This window comes from Furipterus horrens, unplaced genomic scaffold (assembly GCF_987537825.1).
Source record: "Furipterus horrens unplaced genomic scaffold, mFurHor1.1.pri manual_scaffold_4, whole genome shotgun sequence".
Taxonomy (NCBI): domain Eukaryota; kingdom Metazoa; phylum Chordata; class Mammalia; order Chiroptera; family Furipteridae; genus Furipterus; species Furipterus horrens.
This window is the reverse complement of record NW_028327174.1, coordinates 192,980,151-193,006,558: the sequence shown is the minus strand read 5'-3', so window position 1 is coordinate 193,006,558 and position 26,408 is coordinate 192,980,151. Positions and strand designations below refer to the sequence as shown.

General features: G+C 47.0%; 1 protein-coding gene across 1 annotated transcript in view; it reads left to right on the top strand.

The window, feature by feature from the left end:
* The window catches only part of CDK5RAP2 (CDK5 regulatory subunit associated protein 2), a 165,023-nt gene that overhangs the window by 66,590 nt on the left and 72,025 nt on the right, over positions 1–26,408 (top strand). Inside the window, exons 13-18 of the mRNA XM_090274639.1 lie at positions 2,932–3,108; positions 6,591–6,737; positions 15,193–15,290; positions 21,012–21,142; positions 22,606–22,715; positions 24,723–24,851. Of these exons, the coding sequence (XP_090130765.1) occupies positions 2,932–3,108; positions 6,591–6,737; positions 15,193–15,290; positions 21,012–21,142; positions 22,606–22,715; positions 24,723–24,851 (792 nt within the window). The remainder of the gene's footprint in view (positions 1–2,931; positions 3,109–6,590; positions 6,738–15,192; positions 15,291–21,011; positions 21,143–22,605; positions 22,716–24,722; positions 24,852–26,408) is intronic.

Sequence of the window (26,408 nt, the reverse complement as noted above, 5' to 3'; positions counted from 1 at the left end):
CTGTGGAATCAGTATTCATACTTACCTTTCCTAACTTTCTTAATTATTATTTAATCTGCAGGTTCCCCCCCCCCTTGTTTTTTCTTTTTCCCCCTTGCATATAATTTATTTGTTGAATAAATTGGGTCATTTGTTCTTTATATTTTTTTATTCTGGATTTTGCTGGTTATGTTTTGTAATGTCATTTAACTTGTTCTTTGCTGACTTTCTGGTAAATTGGTAATTAGATTAAGATGCATGATCAAATCCAGGTTTGACTTTCTGGCAGGATTGACATTATAGGTAGTTATCTGTGCTTCCAGTGGGAGGTTTAGAATGTTTGGTAGTTCTTGTAGTTCCTGTGTTTCTGATGTTACGTTACTCACCATTGGTGACTGTTTGCAAAATGGTGATAATTTAATCTCCCCATTCCTCCTTCATTTATAGCTGAATACTTTTATAAAGAAAAACTTATTTTTCATCATCTATTTAGTTACCCTGGGGTGCAGTTCATACAGGAAAGACAAACTAAGGAATTCACTAGAATTCTCCAAAGGTAACTAACTGCATTAAGTCTCCCATTGCTGCTATAATAAATTCCCATGACCTTGGTGGCTTAACAACACAAATTTGCTTTTTTTCCCTGGAAGTTGAAAGTCTGAAATGAATCTCACTGGGCTAAAGTCAAGGTGTCTGCAGGGCTGCATTCCTTCTGCAGGCTCTGGGAAAACCAGTCCTTTGCTTTTTCCAGCTTCTAGAGGCTGCCTGCATCCCTAGCCCCGTGACCCCCTCCCATCTTCAAAGCCGGTAAAGGCTGATGATGTTTTCTTTGTGCTTCGTTCTTCCACTTTTAAGGATCTTTGTAATTATATCAAACCCAACTGGTTAATCTCTCTGTTTTAAGGTCAGCTGACCAATAAACTTAATTTCACCTGCAACTTTTACTACGTTTGTCATGTAACTTAGTGTATTCACAGATTCTGGGAATTATGATGTGAACATCTTTGAGGAAGACATTATTCTGCCTATTACAGTGATTGAAGGATTTTTTGTTTTATAATTACTATGAACTCAGGTTCTAAGTGTTTTTTATGTATTTTTATTCATTGTTATTATCCTTGATGTTCTAATTGTCCTGTCTTTGGACAGTGGAAAAGCTAATTCAGGTTGACTCCTCGGCTCTTTAGACGTCAACGTGGAGTCTTTGATAGCTTCCTTCCTTTCTGACATGAGAAGATGCCTGGGCTCACACTGCACATCCCAGCCCCAGGTCTGCAGTCATTCCTTCCCGTAAGGCGGAACTCAGTGTGCATTGGCGTCACCAGGAGGGCTTATTGAAACACACATTGACGGGCCCTCTTTCCCTGTAGAATTTCTGATTTAATAGGTGTGCATTGGGGTCCAGTACATTGTGTTTGCACTTCTTCGGCGGTGCTGATAACCTTGTTCTAGGGACTATGCTTCGAGAACCACTGCTTTAAAGAACCCTGGTTCTTTTTGTGGGAAATGGTATTTAGAGACTACAGTCTGGATGCTAGGGATAATGATCCTAGGCTTTTTCAGTAAAGGAAGGAAATAACAGAAAATAGAAGTTTATATTGATATTCCAATTCCAATTTAGAATTACGTGTTTTAACTTCCTTTACTTTGTATTTGTTTTATCTTAGGCTTAAAATCTTGGTTTTTATGACATTAGTAATTACTTATTTAATAAATATACACACACAGTTTCAGAATAACAAAACCAATATTATCTCTTACAACATGATACTAAAAACATTTTAAGATTTTACTGCGACAGTCCCTTTTGTTCTTAGAGAAATATCCCATTAGGGATGCACAAATAACTCTGCTTTAAAGTTATTGAAATAATATCTTTTTGTTTGGCTAATCAGTCAACTAGATACACAGATTCATTTTTTGTTTTTGTTCTGCTTTCAGCTTTAGGGGGTTTTAATTTTATTTTAAAAATATTTAAACATTTTAATGGTTTCAATGTAACATCTATAAAATGAGTTCTACTGTGTATCTCTGTCCTTTCTATCTTATGCTTTTTCCTTATAGGCAACCATTTAATTTATTTTATGGTTAAATAAATGGCAGTATCCTATACTTGTTTTTTCTCCTGGGATCTGTCCCCTTCCCCCATCTCCCTTGAAGCAACATATTGTTAAGATTACTTTAAGGCAGTCTATTTACAGAGAGAGTTATCATTCATTTTCATTGATAGTGTCAGAGTTCCCCCTTATGAGTATGTACCATAATTTATTTCTCTATTACTGGACATTTCGGTTGTTTCCACCCGTTTGCTATTATGACCAGTGCTTCAGTATTACAAATAGTACGTATTTTGAGGTAGTTACAATCGTAGTGTACTGTTTTTTGTTTTTTTTTCCTTAATATTATAATATGCGCATTTTCATGTTATTGTAAATGTCATGATTTAAGACAGGTTTTTTATTTGAAAGTTATACACACTTATTTAGAGATTTTAGAAACTCAGAAAAATAAAAAATTAAAAATCAGTTGAAAATTATCCGTAATCCCTCTACTTTGGTATGCTTTTATAATTTTGATGTCTTCCCCTAGAGCTGTGAACATTTAGAAAACAATCAGTGTCATGTAGCATCATATCCATGTTTGCTTTTCATAATTATGCATTTTTTCATACCATAATCTTTTTATAATTAATTCCCTATTGTTGGATATTTAGTTTCTTTCTGGTTTTTCAGTATTATAAATAATGTGATAACATCTGTGTATACAGCTTTTTCCAGATTTCAGATTCTTTTTAAAGTTGGCTTTTATAAACTTTAAATGAGAAGGAAATACATATTTGTTAAAGACATCTACTAGCTTTCTCTCTTTATAGCAGTAAGGTAAACAGGTAAGAGGTTGTCACCTTGAAATTTTTGTCAAGTAAATTTCATTTTTTTCTTTTTCTTGTGGTAGGACCTTAGAAATGAAGTTGAGAAGTTACGCAACGAGGTGAATGAAAGAGAAAAAGCAGTGGAGAACCGTTATAAGAGTCTGTTGAGTGAAAGTAATAAAAAATTACACAGTCAAGAGCAGGTGATCAGACGTTTAACAGAAAGTATCAATCAAAAGGATGAGGACTTGTTACGTCAGGTAACAAAAAGAATTTCTTTTTGTATTTAAATTGTGACTTGGCGTTGTTTTGTTTTGTTTTAACTCTTTTGCTAGAACATTTATATAAAAAGCAAAAATGATTATAGCCTTCATTACCTTGTATCGGAGCACTTCAGAGCTTTCTTTATGCCGTTTGGGTTTCAGCCACCAGGAAGGTAAGTTTGGAGAAAGGGAAGCCCAGTGGAAGGCAGGACGTTATCCTGGGTCACATGACCAGTAAGGCCCTGGCGAGTGTTAACCTGGCGCCTGGCCTGCTTCCCCGAGCACGTCTGCCGCAGCCCGTGCTGGTCCTCATTCGCGCCACGCCCTCTCACTGCTCCTCTTTGTCCTGGAAGGCCCTTGTTCACTTGTGCTTGAGTCCGCTCAGACTCACAGGGACTGTCATGGACTCAGCGTGGGTGTTTAACTCTGTCCTGCCAAAGCCCCATTAACATGGCAGTGAGGGGGTAAAAAGGTATAAACCCACGGGCCCGGGACAAGGGGAGTATGCTACAGCAGGTAGCTGTCTAGATGATTAGTAGATGGGCAGGTGTGACTACTACATAGGATTCCACTTTCTCCACTTTGCTGCTACATGCTTTGGGGTGAAAAGCCAAGAAGAAGCAGGCTGATTTACCCTACAGAACCCAGAAAGGCTCAGCAGGCAGTGGAGGTCCGTGGTGGTGTAGTAAACAGGAGATTGGGCCGGAATGCCAGGCAGCGCGGTGACCTTGTCCTCCTCACTAGCAAGAAATGGGAGCTGTACTCTCTGGCGACCTCATATCAGAGAAGCTCTGGTCTGGGGGTCACCGGGTGCATCAGAAAGCAGAGTGGAGGGAGCAGAAGTGTGTAGCCCAGCCGTGGGGTTCCTCTGAGGGGGAAAAGGCTGAAAATGCTGACAGTTGGGGGTCTTGTGACATAGCAGCTGGCAGTGAGGCTGCCGGGGACGGGCCCTTGCCACACTCCCAGAGTTTCTGAGCACGTTTACACCTGGAAATGGCTGGATGGCTTGAGTCTGTCAAACAGGAGAAAGGTGTCTAAGAGGGGAGGCACAGGCTGAACCAGAACAAAGCTGCACAGAGGAAATAGGGCAGTGGAGGACGGGAAGGAAAGTATCCAGGGCAACAAAGTCGACACTAATGTTTTCAGATAATAAATGAGATCAGAATCTGATAAAGAAGATATTTGGAAAAGAAAGAGGACCTATTGGAAATTGGATATATGATTATAGATATAAAATATTTACTAGAAGAGTTAGAAACATTGGAAGATGAAGTCTTGTAGGAAATAGAATTAAACAAGCAGAAAGGTGGGAAAATGGGGAAGAAAAGAAATCAGAGCCTTGATTGAAGAGCCTCAATATATGACTAATAGGAATTCCAGAAAGAACAAACAGGCGAAGCAGAAGGAAGACATTCTTCAAAGTAATAGGAAATCTCCAAAGTGGAAGAGAACTCTGCGTCGGATGGGCCTGCTCTGTTTCTAGCACAGCTAACGGAAAAGACCTATGGCCCAAGACATGTCTTTGTGAAATTTCAGAACACAGGGGAACAGACAGCATCTGGAAGGCTTCCAGGGGGAGGAAAACATGGGTCTCAGACAGAGTCCTTGAAATGACAACTCCCAGTGGAAACTGGAAGCGGAAGACAGGAGAGCAGTGCTTTCAGGTTTTTGAGGAAGAATGATTCCCGGCCCAGCATTCTGCACTCAGCAGAGCTGTTAGCAAGAGTGAGGGCGGAATAAAGGCATTTTCAGGCATTTGGTGCCTGAAATCATCTGCCTTCCATGTAATCTTGGCAGGAAATGTCTGGAGGATGATTTCATACAGACAAGGAAGTAATCAAGAAGGGGAGACATGGGACCCGGAAAGGGGGAAATCCACCTGGGATGTGAAGGGAAGTCCCAGGACGGCTGAGAGGTAGGGAGCCTGGGTTCAGGCTGCTGAGAGAACACTAAAGTTGAGACTTCTCCCAGAAATGGAAACGGAACGTCATGCACCTGACACATCTGATTCCCTCTAGAGGAATTTTTAAGTTCTTTTAGAGAGTTTGGAGGTACATGATTTACTTTTATGGACTTAGTAAACAAACAGAACAAAGCAGTTGTTAACTGCTTCCAAGAAAAGCACAGAACGGAAAATGAAATGTAATCATGGAACTCTGTATGTGTGGCCAAGCCACGAACAGTATCTGCGTGGCCATAGTAACATAAATGCGGAATATTGATTTGGCTAAAATTGTGATATAACTATTAGCAAAAGTGTTGGGGGGCAAATGATGCAAGATCTAAATTTTTTAACTTCCGTGAGAGGAGCCAATAGATGAAATCTAACTGGAAGATACCAGGAAACGTGGGAGTAGGAAGGTAATATAGAAACATGGAAGCAAGTAACCAAAATACCTATGGAGTTGAAATCTGCTGTTTTCTGGGGGTGGTGAGCAGAGGTGAGCAGTGGAGAGGCAGGGGTGGCTGTGTTCCCCGTGAGCCTTGCAGTACTGTTGACCACTTGTATGTATAACTGGACTTTTAAAGGCTAAAGCTAAAAACGGGTAACTCAGACACAGTAGTACGATGGCAGTTTGAGAAATTCGAACTGGTTATTTGATTCCTAGTTCCTCCTGTTACAGGTCAGTGGGTTTTTACAAAAATTTGTCTCTGCTGCTTTTTTGTTTGTAGTCACCTAATTTCTTCGACAAGTTTGACGTGACGAATTAATTCTGATAGGTGCTAAGAAATGAGATGTGGTTCTCACCCTGAATTTCTGACGGGGAGTGCAGAAACCCAGTTCAGGAGTTACCAGGTGTTAAATAGTTAGGAATAGATTCTGTGCTTGAACTTGGGCACAAGATCAGAGAAATGGTGTCCAGCCCTGTCGCGTTCTCAGATGTCAGATCTTCTGAAGGAGTCAGGGAGGGAGACTGTATTATGTATCATCATGAAGGAGAGTTTCACGTAGGACCAGACCCCAGAGCAGTATTTGCAGTCTTGCCTTTTTCTTCCCAAAGTCAATCCTCTCTCAGATAAGCGTGGTTCAAGTTTTGTCAAATCATTCATGTTTCAAGAGAGACTAAACTTGGTTGGGTTGTGATATGCAGTTTCCCTAATATAACTCCGTGGGATAAGGAACAGACACAGGGGTCACACCCCGGTCAAGGCGGACTCCAGATTGGAACCCAGTCCCATGGGGCAGAGCTTGGCTTTTGTCGTCCACACCAGCTGGAGGCTGTCACGGTGGTCGTGAGAAGGAAGGTTTGTAATGACCGCCGCCTTGCTGGTGTGCTGTTCTTCCAGTTGAAGTAACAGACATGTGGAGTGCATGACAGTTTTCTACTTGCCAGTATTTTGGGATGATGGAAGTCACTTAGAGGACATAAGGGTGTTGCGGAGTAAAAAAAGTATCTTCCCTTACAGAGCTGGGGATAATCTCTAATTTAGTTTTTTTCTTGATGAAAACTTCCTTGTGATTTGTTTTGTTTCTTTAGAAATTCAGTGAAAAAGATTCAGAAGCAATACAGCAGAATCGTTATTTAATGACTGTGGAGGAGGATCTCAAGTTCAGGAGCGAAGACTTAATAACAGAAAAGTGCTCTTCTCAACAGTCACCAGGCAGCAAAATCATCTTCTCTGAGGTAAGCTTGACTGACATTGGACATTCACATGTGAATTCATATTCTTTTCTGACACATATTTGGTAATTCCTTTGATCCAGAGAGCCTTAAATGTCTTCTTGCTGATAATTGAGTTTACAGCAGGTAAGAGGAGGGGTTCCGAGTCTTATCTGCCTCGGAGATTAGCGTCCCGCAGCTGAGAATTAGTGTTTGCACTGCGCCGGAAACAAATCACAACTTGTTAGAAGATGAGCCTCATATTTGCTCTCCCAGGGTTCACCTCTCAAGAACTGTGTAATCTCAAGCATTAAGAACATTTTTCTGTTCAAGTGCGTGTGACAAAGGGCACAGCAGGCCTTTCCTTATCTGGCCCCAAGGCATCTTTCCAGTCTCGTTTTCCTTCAATCCCCATCATCACTACCAACAGCTGACTTCTGGCGGGTTCCTAAAAGCGCCTTCTTAGTGCCGCTCTGTGCCTTTGCATATGCTGTTCTACCTGCCTGGAACACCTTTTCCTTCCTTGTTGACCTGGTGGCTCCTGAATACCCCAAGTGCCAGTCTATTGTCACCTCTGTGACACTTCCCCTGAACCTGCTTAAGTACTGCTGCCTTCTCTTGCTCTCTGGTGCACAGCACTTTCCCTGCCCATCCACCAAGCATTTGGTTCTTGTGTTGGCGGCACCAGACCCACCTTTGCGCTTTCTCCTCCCTCGAGCCCCTGCGTACCGTGGGCGGGCACCTCCGAGGTGGAGAACCGGCACTCACATTTGAATCCCAATGTCTAGCCAAGTGTCTGGCTCAGGCGGTGTTTGCTGAGTTAACGAATGACTCTATTGGTTTGTGAGAGGTGCGTCGAGATTGTTCTGACCCCTAGTTCAAGCAAAATGCAACTTGGCAGCCAGATATAGGAAAGGGAGGGAGTTCACTGCCAGCCAAGTTTTGTTTTTTTCCAAACTTGGCTTTAATTGGGTTCATACATTCAGGACAGAGAACGCTTATGCAAATTAGTTCTCTGATGAATGGCTCTGATCCTGACTTGTGGTTTTGCAAAGGGCGATTCTCAAAATAATTAACTGGTGTGGCACAGGCCCAGCTATTGGAACAGACTCAGGAGGTAGGGCTGGAGCAGGGTCCTGGAGGCTCACTCGTGTGCCAGGGACCAACCCTGTAGTTACTGGGTCTTGGAGAGACCCCTAGGAGTCTCCAGGGAGGGGCCAGGGCAGCGGTGCTGGTTGGGGTGGATGGATCAGAGGTTATTTTACAACCGGTGCAGAAGTACTTGAGTATTTTCGCACCAGTACTAGACGCTGCACTGTGTATCAGCTTAGTATCAGCTCTGGCCCAGAGGGCATCATTGGGTGGAGAGGAGGAGCTTCTTCTTAACTCTGACCATTTATGGACTTGTGTTTTTCTCTGTCTCTGGAATAAGGGTGTCAGCATAGACTAGTGGGGAGCCCTGGGGCCAGGCCAGAAGTCTGGAGACCTGGATTCCCCTCTTAGCTCTGTCGCTTCTTTGGGTAAGTCCGGTAACGAAATTTCACAGGGCTGATACTTTGTGATTCTATTTTACATATAGATATTTGATTTTACCATATTTATTAGGGTGTTAGGAAACCACTAACCTGTTAGGCACAATCTATTTTGAGACAAGACTGTACCCCATCAGATATTTTAGGTGCACGGATCTTCACTAATTTGAATACATTTAGTTAAACTTTGCTATTTCGAATCATGTTTTAGTCATGTAAAAAATGTGTAAATGTTGAATAAAATATTTATAAATTTATTTTTTAAAAGATTTTATTTATTTATTTTTAGAGAGGGGAGAAAGAGAGGGAGAGAAACATCAGTGTGTGGTTGCCTCTTGCGCGCCCCCAACTGGGACCTGGCCTGCAATCCAGGCGAGTGCCCTGATGGGGAATCAAACCGGCGACCCTTTGGTTCACAGGCCAGCGCTCAATCCACTGAGCCACACCAGACAGAGCTATAAATCTATTGAACAGGCTGAGTATTTTAAAATGTAACCTCACTAGCTCGATGATCTGCACCACTTCGTCTTTGGATTTCCTGCACCGGGCGATGTCTGTACTTCCATACACCCAGAAGGATAAAGTCATTTCATGGGCATTTCCACTGTGTTGAGATCCTGATGATATTTAAATTACTGTGCAATATACCTAAGTATTTTAGCACAGAGTTTAATTCTGTTCTCTAAGACTAATTGCAAATTGTGAATAAAGAATTATGAATTGTCACATAGGAATTGTAAATTTCTAGGTGTCAGTTTAAGAAATCCCAACTGTTAGAGCCCACAGCCCCTGTCATTGTCCCCTCTCCCCCTGGCTGGCAAAGGCATGCTTTTCAGATTGCAGTTCTTTCTTTGTAGGAAACGTGGATTTCTTCTGCTACGCCCTTGGCCAGTTTGTGTTGACTTAGGTCTTGTCCTCTGCCCATGTCTACAAAGAACTTGAGGCCGTGATGATGGCCCCTTTGCCTCTGGGCAGTCTGTTTTTCTTCTGATCACTGTGTGATCCTGAGAATTAATGCTCGATGACCAGGGCATTGAAGACAGAGAGTAGAACACACTGACTGTATTTAACTTGCTGCAGCCAGAGATTCAGAGCTTGGCTATTGACATGGTTGGGACATCGCTACTGAATTTCCTGAGTGTTAAAATAAATGTCTTCGTTGAAGAGCTGTGACATAGGTACCGAGGCAGACGCCGTCTGTCTGCCAGGCCACGAAATTGCCCTGATCGTTAAGACGTGAGCCATTCAGCTTTCTTGTTACGTATCTGCTGCCTCTTCAGATAATGGTCAGCGCACTGCCTGTGTCTCCTTCCAGTCATTAAGGACACTGTGTAGAGTAGAAAACGCCCCGGCTTTAGGGTTGGAGTGTCAGTTCTGCTACTTACCAGCTCTGGGGCTTTGGGCAAGTCGCTTAATCTCTGAAACTCACCTTCCTAATCTGTAAAATGGAGAATCCCATGCTTATTTCCTTCAAGGATTAGAAATAACGTAAGTATGTTTACTTAAGGTTCTCTTGGTTGCCAGCCATAGAATCCGACATTGAGCAGTTTGAGCAAAACAGCAGTAAAAGGGAGTGTTTATTGGGCATATACCGGAGGCTGTCACCGATGCTGGGGGAGAGTTGCGTAGCCCGGCCCGGGGGACAGTGGAACTGTGGCAGCCCATGGACAGCAGAAGCTGCCCACTCTAGGGCTCTGTCTTTGACATGAGTCATACCCAGCGACTCCCAGACTTCTGGTGTCTCAGTTTTAATTTCTGAATGCCTAGAGAGAATCGATTGTACTGACTTTGCATGGACCCAGAGGCTGGCTCGCAGAGGAGAGAGGGGTCTTCCAGGGACTCCCATCTGTGTTTTAGGGACAGTTCTGAGATGGGGCAGGGCGGTGGTGGGGAGCTGGTGGTCATTCTCGGGCAGTGGAACAAACTGCAGAGTCAGACGCAGGAGACGTGTGGCGGCCCTAAGTCTTCTGTGGGATGAGTGGCCACCTGTCTGGGTTGACTCTTGTTTGGAGGGGCAGAATGGAGGGTGGAGGGGTTGATTGCTCCTGCTCAGAGGTGCTTCTCCCTGCCCTCTGGGCAGCCCTCTGCCTCTGTGCCGAGGAGACCCACTGCTTTGTCAGCCCTGCTGATGGAGCCAAATGACTTCATTCTAATGGGGCATGATTCGATGCAGGGGAAGAGGTGATTGATGAACCGGGACCCAAATAGCCCCGAAGAGTTCATCTATTTAACAGGGGTGAGCAGCTTGCTTCTAGGAAGACGTTGGTTCACTCCGACTTCCATTATGCAAAATAGCCACAGGAACCTCTGCGCAGCTTCGCGTGGGTCCCCATGTGGCCCCCTTAGCTGCTGAGTCATTAGGTCAGCAAGTGCTGTGGTGACGCCTGATCCGGGCCTGGCGCTGTGCTGCCCCCAAGGACCCCCGGACCCCTAAACAGGTGGCTGGGACCCCACTTGGGCGTGAGGTGAACGGGGGTGCCACGGGGGCTGGAGGAGGGCCTCTCTCTGTCAGGAATGGCTTCCTGCTGGGAGTCTGGCCTGAGCAGGTCCTCTGAGGTGCCTGAGTGCGTCCGTGGGGAGGGTGACGGAGGGAGCCGGCTCTGAAGAGGAGTGAGGACTTCGTTTCCTCCTGGAGCTCAGATGGAGGGCGTTTCCGTTCCGCAGAGGACAGCAAGTGCAGGTGTGGTCCGCTGGCAGGAGGGGGAGGGGGCCAAGGAGACCGGGGACCTGAGAAACCTGGGGAAGGCTTGGAATGTCGTCCAGGACGAAGAGGGGAGGGGCGCCGGGCCAGGCCCCCAGGCCCTGATGTCGCTGTGGCTGGGCCTCCTGGTCTTCAAGCCCAGCCTGCGGTGATCCAGTTCAGAGGCAGGGTGCCCAGGGTCGGGACTGGTCCACTGAGCACACGTGTCCCACGTCTGGGGTCTGCCCTGTGCACCGGCACTCCATTTGTATCTGTCCTTCTTGCTAGCCTTTCTGGGTGGCTCTGAAGTCACACACCAAGCACAGATTCTGACTGCCAGTTTCTAGCTGAACGGGTTTATCACGTTAACCTCTCCTCTCAGGGACTCAGTCTCTTCATCTGAAAAATGGGAAGATTAATATCCCTTCCTGGTTGTTTTGATTAGGGGTGATCCATGTAAAAATATCCAGCATAGGACCGGTGCACAGGAATAGTCGTTCACGGCTGTTGATCACGTGTTTACTCCCTGCCAGGCATCACGCTGAGAACTTGGTATAGGTTAACTTAGTTAATCTCCTTAACAGCTCCATGGAATATGTAGAATTACTGCCTCCATTGATGGGTGAGGATATTGAAGCACTGAGAGGCTGAGTAACTTCTTCAAGGTCACTCTTAATCGTCACTGCCTCTCGTGGTAGGTACTCAAGAAGCAGTAGGTTTCCTTAGTTTCTTTGTCACCGCTGGCTGGTTTTTATGTTGCTGACAGTGATGATATTACCCTGTTCAAGCACTGGGTGCTTTGTCCCCACGATAGGGCATTGACAGGTGGACTTGGAGCTTGGCAGAGCCCACAGCCTGCCTCAGCGTCCTGACCTTGGGCATACTGTTGACCCTCTGTGCTCCTGTCCCTCATCACCCAAATGAGGAGAGTTGTTGCACCTGAGCTCATTGGGTTGCCCTGCGGGTTAAAGGGGGAAATGCCAGAAAGGCGCTCGGTACAGTGGCTGACATGCTGAGGACTCGGTAGTCTCTTCCTCTAGACATCCTGCTGAATTCTTCCCAGTCTGTTCTCTGGGACCCTCTGCTCGCACACATGGTGTGCATGGGTGGGAGCTCAGAGGATCCCACGTGGCACTGTTACTGTGCACAAGAGGCATTTGGGAGCTCCTGGTGCCAGTGACATGCGGCAGGATTTACAGAAGGGCCTGACATTTCTAGCCGTCTGGGTGACGAACTGATCACGGCCAGACTGGTGGTTTAGCATTTAAATCTTTACCTTGTTTGTTCAAGGCTGGGAGCGTTAGCAGTACTCTCTTAGGTCCGGGGCTCGCAACTGAGTTGTGCTCTCTGCTTCCCTTTGGCAGTCTGCTGGAGCCAAGGGTCTCTTCCCTGGAAAGATACGTGAATGCATAAAATATATGCACAGGATTATAAAGGAAACCAATTATTTTGAAGCTTAGTTATTGAAATACTTAAAAAGAATACAAATGGGACTTCTTTATGAATGTTAAATAACAGGATCTAGTGGTGAGCATAGTGACTGCTGGAGTCCTGAGGTAGTTATAAGAATAAATATTTTGAGATAACCACAACATATACAGACTGTTTCTCTTGATGACAAAGTCATAGGAAAATATGAAAGCTGCTGTGGTTTGTAGCAATAGCAGTATTCTGGCTCTTCATAACTGAAGGGAACGCTACATTTCAGTTAGAGGTGAGTGAAAATAAAGATGTAACTTTCCTCTGTTCATATTCACATTCATGCAGCTCCTGAATTTTAATTTCAGTTAAGAAACCCTGTCCTAGATAACATTTTTAACTTAAGGAAAAAGCATATGTTAGTGTGAAATACAAGGGCTGCTGGCTGCTCAAGTCTCTTCATTAAAAGATTTTATTTACTTTTAGAGAGAGGGAAAGGGAGGGATAATGACAGGGAGAGAAACTTTGATGTGTGTATAAGAGCTACATCAATCAGTTGCCTCTCACACACCCCCAACTGGGAACCTGGGCCCCAGCGCAGACAGGTGCGGACTGGTGGTGACCTTTTGGTTCACAGGCCGGTGCTCAATCCACTGAGCCACACCAGCCAGGGCAGTAGGCTTTTCTTTATAAAAGAATAACAACTACTAAATGTAGAAGGAATGATGGAATTAGAAAACTTACCATTTAACCAACCATGATGGGAATTAGTAACTCAACCAAAAAACTAAGAAGGAAACTAGTGGGCGAAAGTTGAAATATCAAGATATTTACATAGATTCAAAACACTACCCCCCCACCCCTGCTCCTGGCCAATACTTATTAATTACAAAGGAAAAAATTAACTGTATAGTTGAAACACCTGGCAGACACTACCTACAATAAGTTATCCAAGTCAGAGTAACCAGTAATGGGACAAATCGCAATCATATGCCACCAGCCAGGACACAATGGGAAGAACACAGAATCAATCACTCCTGTGACATTCCTGCCAAAGAAGCCGAGCCTGAATCCCATCAACAACAACCCAAACTCAGGGACACTACAGTATAACTGGCCTGGATTCAGTCCTACTGTATCAAGGTGTCCAGGCCATAAAAGCCAAGGAAAGACAGAGGAACCGTTCCCGACCGGAGATGACAGAATCAGGGTACGTGCAGCACGTGATCCTGAACTGGATCCTTCTGCTACAACGGCTGTTACGGGACACTGGGTTGATGGGCGTGAGGCTGAGGGTCAGAGGGGAGCCGAGTGCCTCTGCTCATTCCCTGGCTGTGATCGCTGCGCCATGTTACACAGGAGAACGTCCTCACCGGTAAGAAACACGCACTGAAGTATTCAGAGGGGATGATTTCCCATGGACAACTCACTGTCAGGTGGCTCAGGAAAAGTAAAATCATTTATTCTTTAAGCAGCTTATACATCTGAAATTACTTCAAAAGAAGAAGGCAATGTGCCCTGGCCTGGCAGCTCAGCTGGTTGGAGCATCGTCCTGTACGCCCAAAGGCTGCAGGTTTGATCCCGGTCAGGGCACACGCCTAGGTTGCAGGTCTGATCTCTGGTCGGGGCGCATGTAGGAGGCAACCAATCAATGTTTGTCTTGTGCGTTGATGTTTCTCTGTCTTTCCCTCTCAAGTCAATAAACATATCTTCTGGTGAGGATTTAAAAAAACAAGAAGAAGAAAATGTTAAAATAAATAAAGTTAATGTGTGCAGAAAACCTAGCACAGTGCCTACCACACACTAAACGTTCTCCAAATGCTGGGAAGGAGACACTCATGAATTCATATTTTATTCAGTAGGTTATAACCTGTTACTGTTCTTTATTTTGATGCTCAAATTACTCCAGATTTGGCCTTTTCAAACTGGGTCCTCTGTCCTTCTGACAATACATTTCATCATTATTTAAGCAGTTGCATCTTTCTGGCATGACAAAATACTATAGACATATCTTGTATTGTCCTTGATTTTTCTTGCCCCAACATTGGCATGGGCCCTTTCTCTCAGGAGCCCTGGTGCCTCACAGTACACATTTAACTTACCTGCTCCATAGCTCCATGAGAGGCTGGTTATTGTCCACCATTTTACAGGTAGGAATACCAAGGCTTCAGTGAGTAACTTCCTGACGTCCCAGAACTGGTAAGCGGCAGAGCCAAATTTTGAAGTTAAAAAAAAATTCACTTTTGTGAATGCTGATTCACAAAATTGCATCCCCATTTCATAAACGAGGAGACTAAATCTCATAGAGGTTTTTTAAGCGAATTACTGAGGTCACATCAAATACTAGGTGGCAGAGACCCACCTTGGATCTCTTTATCATCACTCTGTTCTGGATGCCTGTAATGTGTGACTCACTTGACCCCTTCTACTTTCAGTCCCTTGTCCCTAATACTTGTTGGGTTTTTAGATTAGGAAATTTTCTTTTCTTTTTTTTTTTAAATTGGCGCAAGAGAAAATTGGAAGGCATTGTTTGTAGTGTTGTGAAAACGATGACCAGACACTCTGAGGTGACTATTTCATGATGGGCAAATGGGGTAACTATGATGGTCCTTGTATGGCAGCTCTTTAGTGTTGGGAGCACAGCTCTCAGCTTTACGCTGAGGTAGGAGATGGACAGCCATTCCCCACGCCTCCTGCAGGTGGTGCTCTCTGACTGTGGCCTGATCCAGAGCCTGGCATTGGGCATCACCTTCGCTTGGGTTTAGAAACCCACGTATGTTTGCATAATGTAAGGGTGTGCTCTTTTAAAATTCTCCTCTTAATGTCAGATGCCCATTGTCATTTACAGGAAAAACAACAATCAGACTATGAAGAGCTGATTCAGGTCTTAAAGAAAGAGCAGGACATCTATACCCATCTGGTAAAATCTCTGCAGGACTCAGACAGGTAAGGTTGTCTGTTTGGACATCACACACTCATGAGTGTGAACACACGCACACACATGTATTTTGAATAGATGCTTCTTGTTTCTGAGGCAGCAAAGTTTTCTTAGGAAGCTTAAAGTTCTTGGATGATGATTGCCTTGTTTAAATCAAATATATCTATTTTCTATCAAGAATTGTCTGACTTTTGCCCTGGCTGGGTAGCTCAGGTGGTTAGAGTGTCATCCTGATACACCAAGGCTGTGGGTTCGATCCCTGGTCAGGGCACATATAAGAATCAACCCATGAATACATAAATGAGTGGGACAACAAGTTGATGTGTCTCTCTCCCTCCTTCCCTTCCTCTAAAATCAGTAAATAAAGAAAAAAAGAGTTGTCTGACTTTTGACAACAAACTTAGGGTAAAAATATTAGAGTAATAATCACTTAGATTTTTATAATACTTCATTATTGCTTCTGTGTATTATCTTAAATGACCCTCACAGCTGTTCTGTGAGATAAGTGATGCTGTTATTCCTGTTTTCCGTAAGAGAGGTGAAACGCCTTGTCCAGAGCCACACGAGTGATGAGGGACAGAACCCTGCGACTCACTCAAGTGACTTGGGTCTTCACAGAATTGTTGGGATGATTCAGTGCCTGTGAGGTGAGGGAAGGAGAGCGGATTATGGGCTAGTGGTCATCTTTTAGCCCTTGCTCTGGGCCTCTGTTTGCCCAGTTGTAAATACAGGGGTGGCCTCAGTGATTTCTAATAGTGAAAAATTCATCTGTCTACACACTGGGATAGTTACTGGTGGGAGGAATAGTGTCTGGGGTTATCTCAAAACAGTACAGAAGCTGAGGAAGTGGACAGGCATCCTGCAGAACAGGATTGGCCACGGCTCCCTAGTTGCTGGGTCTGGGGCATGGCGTAGATGGAGGAGGGGCTCGTTACATTACAGTGTGTTTTCTTTTGTATGTGGCCAAAGTGTTCCATAATAAAAGTAAAGAAAAGAAAAACTCCTTCTCCCTGCTCCTTCCCTGTGCCCTTCCCTGTAGCCCTGAAGTCTTCATCATGTCTCCCCGGGCCACGTGCTCTCCCGCCCCTGCCTTCACATGGGCTCCCACTCCCTTTGTCTCCCACGGCTCCTTGAGGTTTCGCCTTGAGGGTGACCCTTGTCCGGAGCCCCACACTAGTCCTCAGGGGTGCCCTGCCTCCTTGTCTGGCCTGCGAGCTCCCTCGGGGCAGGGTCCTGTCTCGTTTCAGTTTCCCAGTGCCTGTCCCGGGGGTTGGAATGGAGTAGGCACTTGGGAAGTGTTCACTGGATGGACTCCCCTCCTCCATCTTCTAAGTTTGAGATAACTTTCAGGTTTTTAAACCTAAAATGAACTCAGAGAAGATGAAAAGCAGGCATTATTCTCAGAAAGTGAGTGTTTTCCAGGAGCCTTGGCTGCTAGTCATTTTCAGTTGGGGAAGGGGTCGAGTGAGGCTGGGAAACCCAGCGAGGGAACGGGCGGAGTGAGTTTAACTGCCGCTCCTGCGGGCGGGAGCCAGATCCGATTCCGGGCACTGGCAGGCCCTGCGGGTGCGGACGTGACTCTTGCCCCCTCAGAGTCATGATGGCTCTCAGTTTCGTAGGCTCTTTCTTAATGTATTAAAATGTGGGATGGGCCCTGGCCGGGTGGCTCAGCTGGTGGGAGCGTCGCCCTGTGCACCAAAAGGTTCAGTCCTTAGTCGGGGCACACACCTGGGTTGCGGGTTCCATCCCCGGCTGGGTCGGGCACGGGAGTCAGCTGAGCGATGTTTCTCGTGTTGATGTTCGTCTCTCCTTCTCGCCCTTCCTCTCTCTAAAAATCGATAAACATTTCCTTGGGTGAGGATTTAAAAAAAAAAAATGTGGGATGAGACCAAGATGGGTCAGTGCTGTGACTGACAACGATGCTTGCTAGGTTTCCGTTCATGTCCAGAGCTGGGCCAGGGCCGAGCTCTGTCACTCGGCACCTCTGGGCTAAATCCCTTTTCCCTCTGAGCCTCAGCCTGTGTATTTTTACAGTTGAGAGTGGCTGACCTGCCTCTCTGCTTTCCTCCCTACCTGCCTTCCTACCTTATAAGGTGGTTTAGAAATGAGATGACAGCGTGTGAAGCCCTAATACTGCCTGGCACATGTAAACACTCAGTACATGGTAACACATTAAGAGAACGACCTGAAAGGCTTCTGTATGCCTCAGTGTCCCTATACGCATGAACGCAGTTATCAGGGGTTTTGAATCCTCAGTCCTTGCCGTGTGTGGAGGGCAGGAGCGTGGGCTCAGGCAGGTGGCGCCCCTTCTGGTAACGTCAGCATTGCTCAGTCCCTGGAGACCGGCAGTGCAGGGGATGTCTCTGGAGACACATGTCACTGTGCTTGTGATCAGGATTGGGAAGGGGGGTCAGGGCTCCCAGGCAACTGTGTCTGGCCCTCTCCCTTTACTTATCTGTTCCCCACGCAACACCTGGAAGTCAGTGGCTTCATCCTGTATCCAGGAGAGGAAACCTGGGGTTGGAGGTGTTCAGGGTGTGGTCCAGGTATCTACAGTGGGGAACCACCAGGGTCCCGGTCTCCCTGGCCCCTGAGCCCAGGCCCTTCCACAGACGTGTCTCATCTCGAGAACTAGCACAGTGCACACTTCCTAGCGACCCGTTGGGCTCTGGGGCCGGGTAATTTTTTGTTAGGAGGGGCTGCCCTGTGCACTGCAGGCTCTTCAGCAGCATCTCTAACTTTCTCCACTGCGTGCCTGTGGTGCCCTTCCTGCCCAGTTGTGACAACCCTCTGTGTCTCCAGATATCGCCACTTGTTCCCTGGGTGCCACCATGGTCTCCAGAGGAGAATCATTGTTATAACTCATGAGAATCAGAAATTTTGACTTATAAATACTGTCTTTTGTTTGAGGTTTTTTTAGGAAGGAAGGAAATGATGTGTGTTGAGCATCTAGTATATGTTAGGCACTATGCTGTGTTCTTTCCCATGTCGTCGTCGTCGTCGTCGTCGTCGTCGGCAGCCGTCCGTCTCGAGAGACGATGGTGTAGCTTCTTAAGAGTCTATCTGCACCGTCGAGAATGGCTGTGCAGTCCGACTCGGGAGTGACATGGTATCTGTCTCCTCCCATGTTGAATCGACATCTTGCGATGACGCTGAAGCTACAGAGCCTGGGCAGGGTGATATGGAGGGTCTGCTGTTGCCCATGCAGCAGACCCCCCCTCTCTTCGCAGCTGAAGGGTCCAAGGGAAAGACGGAGTCGATACAGCTTGGGTTCAGGTGCGCCACAGGAGTTGCCGGTGTTGACTACAACATCAAACCGCCTTAGGGACTCCGGCTCCGGATTTTCTGTCAGGGTTTACTCCCTTAGCCTTTCCCCTGAAGAGGTATGCCGCAAGGCAGCGGAGGTTTTTTGGAGTCAGAGTTTTCCTTCTCTGATGTGCCCTGACTGGAAGATCGAACCAGCGACACTTAGCTCGCAGGCCGACGCTCAATCCACTGAGCTAAACCAGCCATGTAACATCTCATTTAATCCTGAAAACAGTGTTGCAGGACAGACCCTACCCCGTTTTGCAGAGGAGGAAATTCAGACTAAGGCCTGAGGTCATGGAGCTACTTGGTAGTGGTTTGCCTTTTGGAGCTTGGGTCTCCCTGACTTCTCCCCCTTTCTGCCACCTTCCCCCCGACATTCCAGAAAGAGGCACGCACAGGGCATCTGCTACCTTCGCTTCGTTTGTTCCACTAACCCCCCAACCTTGGAGAGTCTGGAGTTGGGGAAACGTTAATAATGGCAGGCACAGGCGCTGCGGCCGAGTGCTTTCCGCTCTGATGGAGAACGGGGGCGGGAGTGAAGCCGGTAGCTTTCCCAGCCCTCATCGCGGGAGCTGCGCTAAAACAATCTCCTGTTTTTTGTTTTTTTTTCCTGGTTAAATGTGTCTGCAGCCCGACCGCATCTGTGCGAGTGCTGTGCTGTGACACCCCTGGAAGGTTTTCCATCAGCCTTACAAATTGGCCGTTATGATTGCCTTGAAATGGAAGTGGGTGCAAGTTGCTCGTAGGGCCCCTTCCTTCGCAAGAAGCCGGCATCACAATGGGCCATCGTCAAAGCAGTGAGCATAGAAGATTAGACATAATGGTTTATTTTCCTCCCAATATATGTTGATTTATGTGCGCAGGCCGGTGGATGGAGCTGGGAGAAATTTCTGAAGGAGAAGTGGGGCTTGAGTCTCTAGCACATGCATTTAGAGCAACAGCTCCTATCCGCTCTGGGGTACGGACCCCTTTTGAAAAATCTGTTAAAAGCTTATGGACCCTTTCCCTAGAAAAAAACCACATTAAAGCCATCGTTTCGAGGTGTTGATGGACACTCTCAGGGAACCATAGGTCAGTGCTGGACAGGGACTGGTTTGTCTCGGGGTCTAAACCAGTAGGCTTTCTGATTTGCTTGGTGCTTTGGTGGCCTCAAAAACGTTCATATAGTTTGACCCACTAATTGCACTGCTGGGAATTTGTCTTAACAAAACTAACCTGACTGTGAAACAAGGCTTCCGGCGCAGAGCTCCGTGAACCCTGGTTCTGTTACTCAGGTGTCAGCGGGAGTTCCATCCCTCTGAGAGCTGGGGTGAATCCCGGGTTCAGGTCCCTGCCGTGGGCACATCAGTGGGAGTTTCCAGTCCTTGTGCTCCGGCATGGCCCAGTTAGTAGCCACTAGCCGTGCGACTATTTAAATCTAAATGTTAAAATGTTAAGCACTCGGTTCTTCCATGTGTTAGCCACAGCGTACATGTTCAGTAGGCACCTTCAGATAGCGGCTGTGGTGTCAGCGTGGCCGCCGAACATTTTCATTGTTGGAGAGATGCTGTTGGACAGTCGTCCACAAGATCAGTGCCGATGCCGGGAGGTGTGCGTTTTCACGGCCACCCCTGAGCTCTGGGTTGCTCTCTCTGCAGCTCAGCACTCTATCCCTGTGACCCTGAAGTGAAACTTGGCACGCCCCACCCAGAATAGAAACCCATTCCACTCTGCTGGCCCCTAAATTGGGCTTCCTCCACTTCTTTTATCGACTCACTTGTTCTTTTGCTCTCTTCCTTCCTCTCACCCCTGCTCCAGTGCCGCGTCTTTCTGGAGTGACGCAACAGACGCTCTCTCGTCTCCCCTTCCTGGGGCCTGGGTGCCAGACGACAGCCAGGCTCTGGAAAGCTGCCCCTTTTATACCCAAGCTCCATAGGCATCTTCCAAACAGAGCCACGTTCTGCGGCGTGAAACTGTTTGTACTTAATTTTATCTGTAGCAAAAACTTGGAAATGATCCTGATGTCCACTGATAGGGGATTTGTTAAAGTAAAAGGTGGAACATCACCTATTAATGTTACATAGTCAAAAAATGATGTTTGCATATAATTTCCAAAAACGTAGGGAGGTATTTAAGCGCAGAATGCACAACTTAGCGTTGTATCGTATGTCCCTTATTATTTCAACGTTGCAAAAATAACTTAGGGAAAAAGATTGGGAGGGAATACAGTCTGCCATGTGTTAATTGGGAGTGGGAGCATGGTAATTTTCGTTTTCTTTATGCTTTTGTCTGATATTTTAAATTTTCTATAATAAACCTATTTACATTTATAACCAAAAAGTAACTGCAAATGATGTAAAAATCAAAGGGAAGACTGGTGGGGTTTTGCGTCTTAAAGCACAAACAGGTCTGTTACAATGTCTGGTGCTTGTTTTACCAAGTGTCCGCAACCTGCAGGCTGAGCTGAACAACATCCTGGCCCTGCGTGCGCGGCTGGAGCGGGACGTGCTTGCCTACCGGGGTCTGAGAAGGACGCTGGAGGAGCAGATCGGCGAGATTCGGAGGCGGGAAGGTACAGGCTGCCTTGTATGGGTCTCCCTTGGTTTTTCCACTTGGAGGGCCTCGGCCGGACTTCAGGGGAGTTCTAGACTCCAGCGGGACATGAGGCAACCGCAGGACTTCGCCTGGGGATCCCTTTTGTGGTGACCGTGCCCATGTTGGCTCTCTCAGTCCGGGAGCGCTGGCTTTGGCCTTCGCACTAGAAGACCCAGCGAACTGATTAATTCTGCAGAGGTCTGCTGCGGGGCTGTTTCCCTGCCACCTCTGCTCTGTCCTTTGGCATTTGCTACTTCTAGCTGCAGGTAACTGTGGAACCTTGCAGTCCCCTTTCTCTGGGAAACAGCCCTGTTGCCCAAGACGTCTGGGCTCTGCCCACCACTGCACCGCATGCTGAGAGCCCAGGCTGTAGACACGTGGGTGTGAAATTGCTGCTTCATATCGAAACCGCCTTTTGCACTGCCCCTGCCCCAAGTGGGTTCATTTAGGGGGGGCTGCGAGGTCCTGTGGTGCTGGCATTGCTGCGCACACCTCAATAGTGTCAGCCGTCTCCCTGCTAGAACCCGAGCCCCTTAGAGTCTGGATGGGAATCTTCCTCCTCTCTGTATCTCTGGCCCGGCCCGTATGGTAAAACTATGTCATGCTGGTAGGTTGACATTTCTTGAGCAACTGCTGTGTATAAAGCCCAGTGCCAGACACCTAACTTCTCATCCCTGATTCTGACAAGCATCCCATTAGGTGGAGCAGGTGTTGATTTCATTTTACAGCTGAAGAAATGGAGGCTCAGGGATGGCAGTGGAGGGTTGATTTATCCAGAGATGAGCCAGGACATCTTTCTTTGAAGTTTAGTTATTTCTAGTGTATTAGGTGTATCAGCTTTTACATGTGTTAATCAATGAGGTCGTGTTTGTGGCTGTGCCTTACTCAGTGAGCAGCCCACCCCTCCCCTGCACCCTCCCGCCCTGTTAGGATGTGACCTTGGCTTCGGGGGAAGCCGTCCCTTAGGTAGGTGACTAGGTTCTCTTACAAGGTCGAGCAGGCAGTTCCTGCACTTGCTAAGCTCGCTGCTGTGGAGGGCTCTACCCTTGAGGGTCACATCCGCTTTTCCTATATTCTCACCTAAACAGAATCACTCCCTCATTGAAACTCCAATCACCATGTTTCGTGCCACTCAGGAGGGTCTCCAGGCACAACACTTGATATGCAGATTACAATTCAGAACTGGCTGCAGTGAAAGCTTATACAGCCCATGAGGAAACCATACTTTGAGATAGCAGCCTGTAGAGAAAGGAGGGAAAATTATTATACTTTGGCTCCAAAGCTTAGACGCCCTTTGTGTGCTTCTGCCCCAGCAGCCCCACCCCCACCCAGTTCCAGCTGCCTGAGGTGGATTGCGCTGGATTGCACTGCGATTGGTCTTGGAAGGATGTATTTTGATTTTCTTTTTCTCCTCCCCCCACTTTTTTCTTCTTTTGGCAGAAGAACCATTTTCATTTTATAGCGATCAAACGTCTTATCTGAGTATTTGCCTTGAAGAGCACAATCGGTTTCAGGTGGAGCAGTTTTCTCAAGAAGAACTTAAGAAAAAGGTATCGGCCTCCTACTTTCAGTGCTTTGTTGGTTATTTGTTGCCTCTTCGGTTCCTCATCAGAGGGGTAAGATTCTCAGACCCCTTCCCTCTCCTTCCTTCCCTCTCCTCCCTGCTTGTCTTTGCCCCGGCTCCGTTCGTGCCCTGCAGTGCCCTCCCCATGTCTGACACGCTCCTTCCCGGGCTTGGGGACCAGCCCAGGAGCGATCTTTTCTCTAGTAGACGTTCTCCAGTCCCTCCACGTGGCGCGAGCTGCCTTTCCCTCAGGTTGTTCACCTCTCTTCTGTACCAGCCACATCGATGCCCCTCTCACGTGGGTCTGCACGCGTCTGGTGTTTCTCTCTGTCCTCCGCTAGGCTGCGAACATCTTGGTGATTGTACCTTATTTATTTCAGATTTCCTAGTACCTGGCACATGTAGTGGGAGTTAATAGATGCTTTTTGAAAGAATAAATGTTCAGGTTTGATCAATAAATCTTTTTTAAAGCTGAAAAGGCTTTTCACTCTGTTACTCATTGGTGCGGTTAGAATGGTTTAGTGTTTCAAGGGTCTAAGAGCCATTGATAAGAATAGGAAGTGTGAGCTCAGAGGAGACTGCTTAGTTATAAAATTATCATACATGTGTGACAGGTTCAGTGTCTGTCTCAGAATAATTCACATTCTGGTAGAGTGAACAGGCTTGTAAACAATTGCAATATGAAGTCCAAGGGTTGCTGTGATAGGCAGACGTGCAGGTAGAGAGGTAGCAGAGAAGGAGAGGGTATGACTGTTGGGGTTGGGAGTGCTCACTTTGTCAGAGAAAGCGTCTCAATAGAAGCGAGACCTGAGGTGGGTTTTGACGGATGAATAGGAGTTTGTCTGGGTAGAGAGTCTTCTCAGCAGAGAAAGAGAAAATAGCCGGTGTAAGGTACAAAAGTAAGAAAGAGAAAGGAGAACTATAACAACTTCGTTATTTTGGGGAGCATTGACACATTTAATTTTTGAAGGTAAAGAACGTGGGGTGATGATACCTGCTGCCAGGGTTAAGGGCTGTGTTAGGGGCTGTGTTTATAGAATCAGGATGTCTTATACTTCCCACTATAACCGTGAGGGTCGGGTTCAATTTGTATTCATGTTTTGGTGCGTTTTGGACACCTGCTGTGGTAGGCAGTCTGGGTGAGATTTCCCACTTCCTCGGAGGGGCTAATGATGACCATGTTAAGAAGGCTTTGGAAAATTATTGGCTGCTGGGATTCGAAACTTTCTGGGAACAAAGGTGGCGTCTGCTCAGTTGCTTATGTACCTGCCCAGCAAGAGCGCCGGGCTGGCTGTGCCCCTGTGGAGGCAGCTGCCCTTTCCCACGTGGCTGGGCACTGTGGCTGTTACATGCCACGTAACTCTCCAGACACCCCCAGCTGTGGGGCCTCGGGCAATAAACTTCTTTACCTCTCAGACTCTTCATTGTAAAATAGGGATAGTCACACTAGCCCATCCATCTCCTGAAGATTTTTGTCGAGAATGATTGACTAAAGCTTGTAGGAGGATTTTAGTAGCTATAAATTGCTTTGTCATTGAAGACTAGTATTATTACTGACGTTGCTAGATAAGTGTACAAAGAAGGCGATGCTGTAAAATATGGCTCTTGACAGTTTCAGAAACTGGGGCATTTTCCACCCAAGTGTCTCAAGTGCAAGACAGAGATAGTCTTAGCTGTCATTAGACTGTACCAAGGACTTCAGTGTACTGTGACTGCGACCCTGTGCAGGTCTCACAGTCACCCGTTCCACAGATAAAATGGAGGCTTAGCCCGGACAACCTGCCCGGGATCTCTGTGCCTTGGGGTGGTGGCTCTGGGATTCGCGAACAGGCCTGCTGGTGGTTCTTCTCGCTGTCCCCTGGGGCAGCCGGAAGACAGGAACCCGGCTGCCCATTCTCCATGGCCACGGCACTACGGGCAGGAAGGGCTGTGGCCCTGGGAAGCTGATGTCTGCTTGTGGGTATCTAGTCCTCTCCCTGCTCTTATCTCCTAGGTCAGTGACCTCATACAACTAGTGAAGGAACTGTATACGGACAACCAGCACCTGAAGAAAACCATTTTTGATCTCTCCTGCTTGGGCTTCCAAGGGGATGGCAGACTTGGGTCAACAGAACAAATGGAGGTAAGAAAAAACATCCTCGTTGTCATATGCTAATTACAAGAGAAATAACCCTCCAAATTTCTCAGTACTGCGTCTGTCCTGGGGAGTCGCCACTGAAATTCCCTTTGCTGCGGTTGAGGTTTTGAGGCCCCCTGGGTAAGCAGCTGTGTCCCCAGGCTTTCTCCGGTTTGGGCCCTGTCTGTGTGGACACATTCGATACGTTGTGGTTTTCTGACTCCGAGTCCAGCCCGGGATCTGTGCTGCAGATGGCACATCTGGAAGGCTGGAGAGTTGCCAAATCACCCCGATAATTTGGGTGGTATAGATGCAACATTAACGAATTCATTACCATTGAAAGGCAAACGCGTCAATGCAATTTTCATTTACTTTTTGTATTAATCCTCCGAATTTGGTGTGTTTTCTTATGGCATCTGGTCTTCTGGATATGACGTGCCCGGGAGCTCCTGCACTCTGTCACGCACGGGGGCACGGCAGAAATAAATAGTCAGGGTCCCGTCAGCCCACAAGTCTGGGTTCAGGGCTATGGGGATTCTCTGGTGGCTTTGAAAAGTTGGACAGGGCCCTGAGAGGCTAGATCCGGGGTCCGTCTGCAATGGCCCCTGCAGAGCATGTGGCTCACTGGGCTTGTGTTCTGAGGGTGAGTGGTCGTTGCTTCAGTTCCGCCCCAGGAAGGACCAGGGGAGCCTCGTTCCCCCTGGCGACTTCTGGTCTCTGCTCATCTTTGCCATGTGTTGTATCTGATTTTCTCTGTTCTCGGCCTGTGCTGTACAACGGAAGGGCCCTGAAGCTGCGAGGCTGAGGAAGTTCGTCATTTCCTGCCCTCGGCCCCTGACTTGGCCTAACCCTCCTGTCCGCAGAGCCTCGCTCCCGGCACCTGCCGGCTGCTTTCAGAAAATGGCAACCCTTCTCAGCAGGGAACTCAGGAGGACCTGTGTGCACTGGCGTCCCCTGGAATCTTCTTGGTTAGAGTTGTCTTGAAGTCAGCCTGGCATGCCAGGCAAACGGAAGTCTCGTTGCTGCATCACTTCTGGGGAAAAATGTGTCAGCTTTAAGCTGTGTCCTTCCCCCTGCGAAGTGGGAAATGCTCAAAGGTATTTATGCTGTGCTCTGGCCATCTGCTGTCTTTGAGAGAGGGAATGTTATTGATCTAAGCCTCCAGGGCTCCAGATAATTTTGAAAACCAAGAATATCTGCAGTCCATTTAGGGAGAAACAAGTCTCTTGGCTTATTTTCTCCAAGGCAGCATTTTTAATAAGCAGCTCATTCTTCACCTACTTCATTTGAGTCATAAATGGAGAGTTTGTTTGTTCATTTGCCCTTTGAAAAAAATCTGTTAAATGTCCCATTGTGTCCTTTGGAGAACAGAGGCTTTTTCCTCTTCCCACTCTGAGATCTTAATAGCAGCTGATTCAGATCTGAGTCATTTGTCAGATTGCGCTTCAATCCGACGCTCCCTGTGAACAGCCTTGTCCCCTGTACTGCTGCCCCATCTTCCCTGGAACGGGACAGACGGTCCACCTGGGGAGGGCGATGTCCCCAGACAAGCTTGAGCTAGGG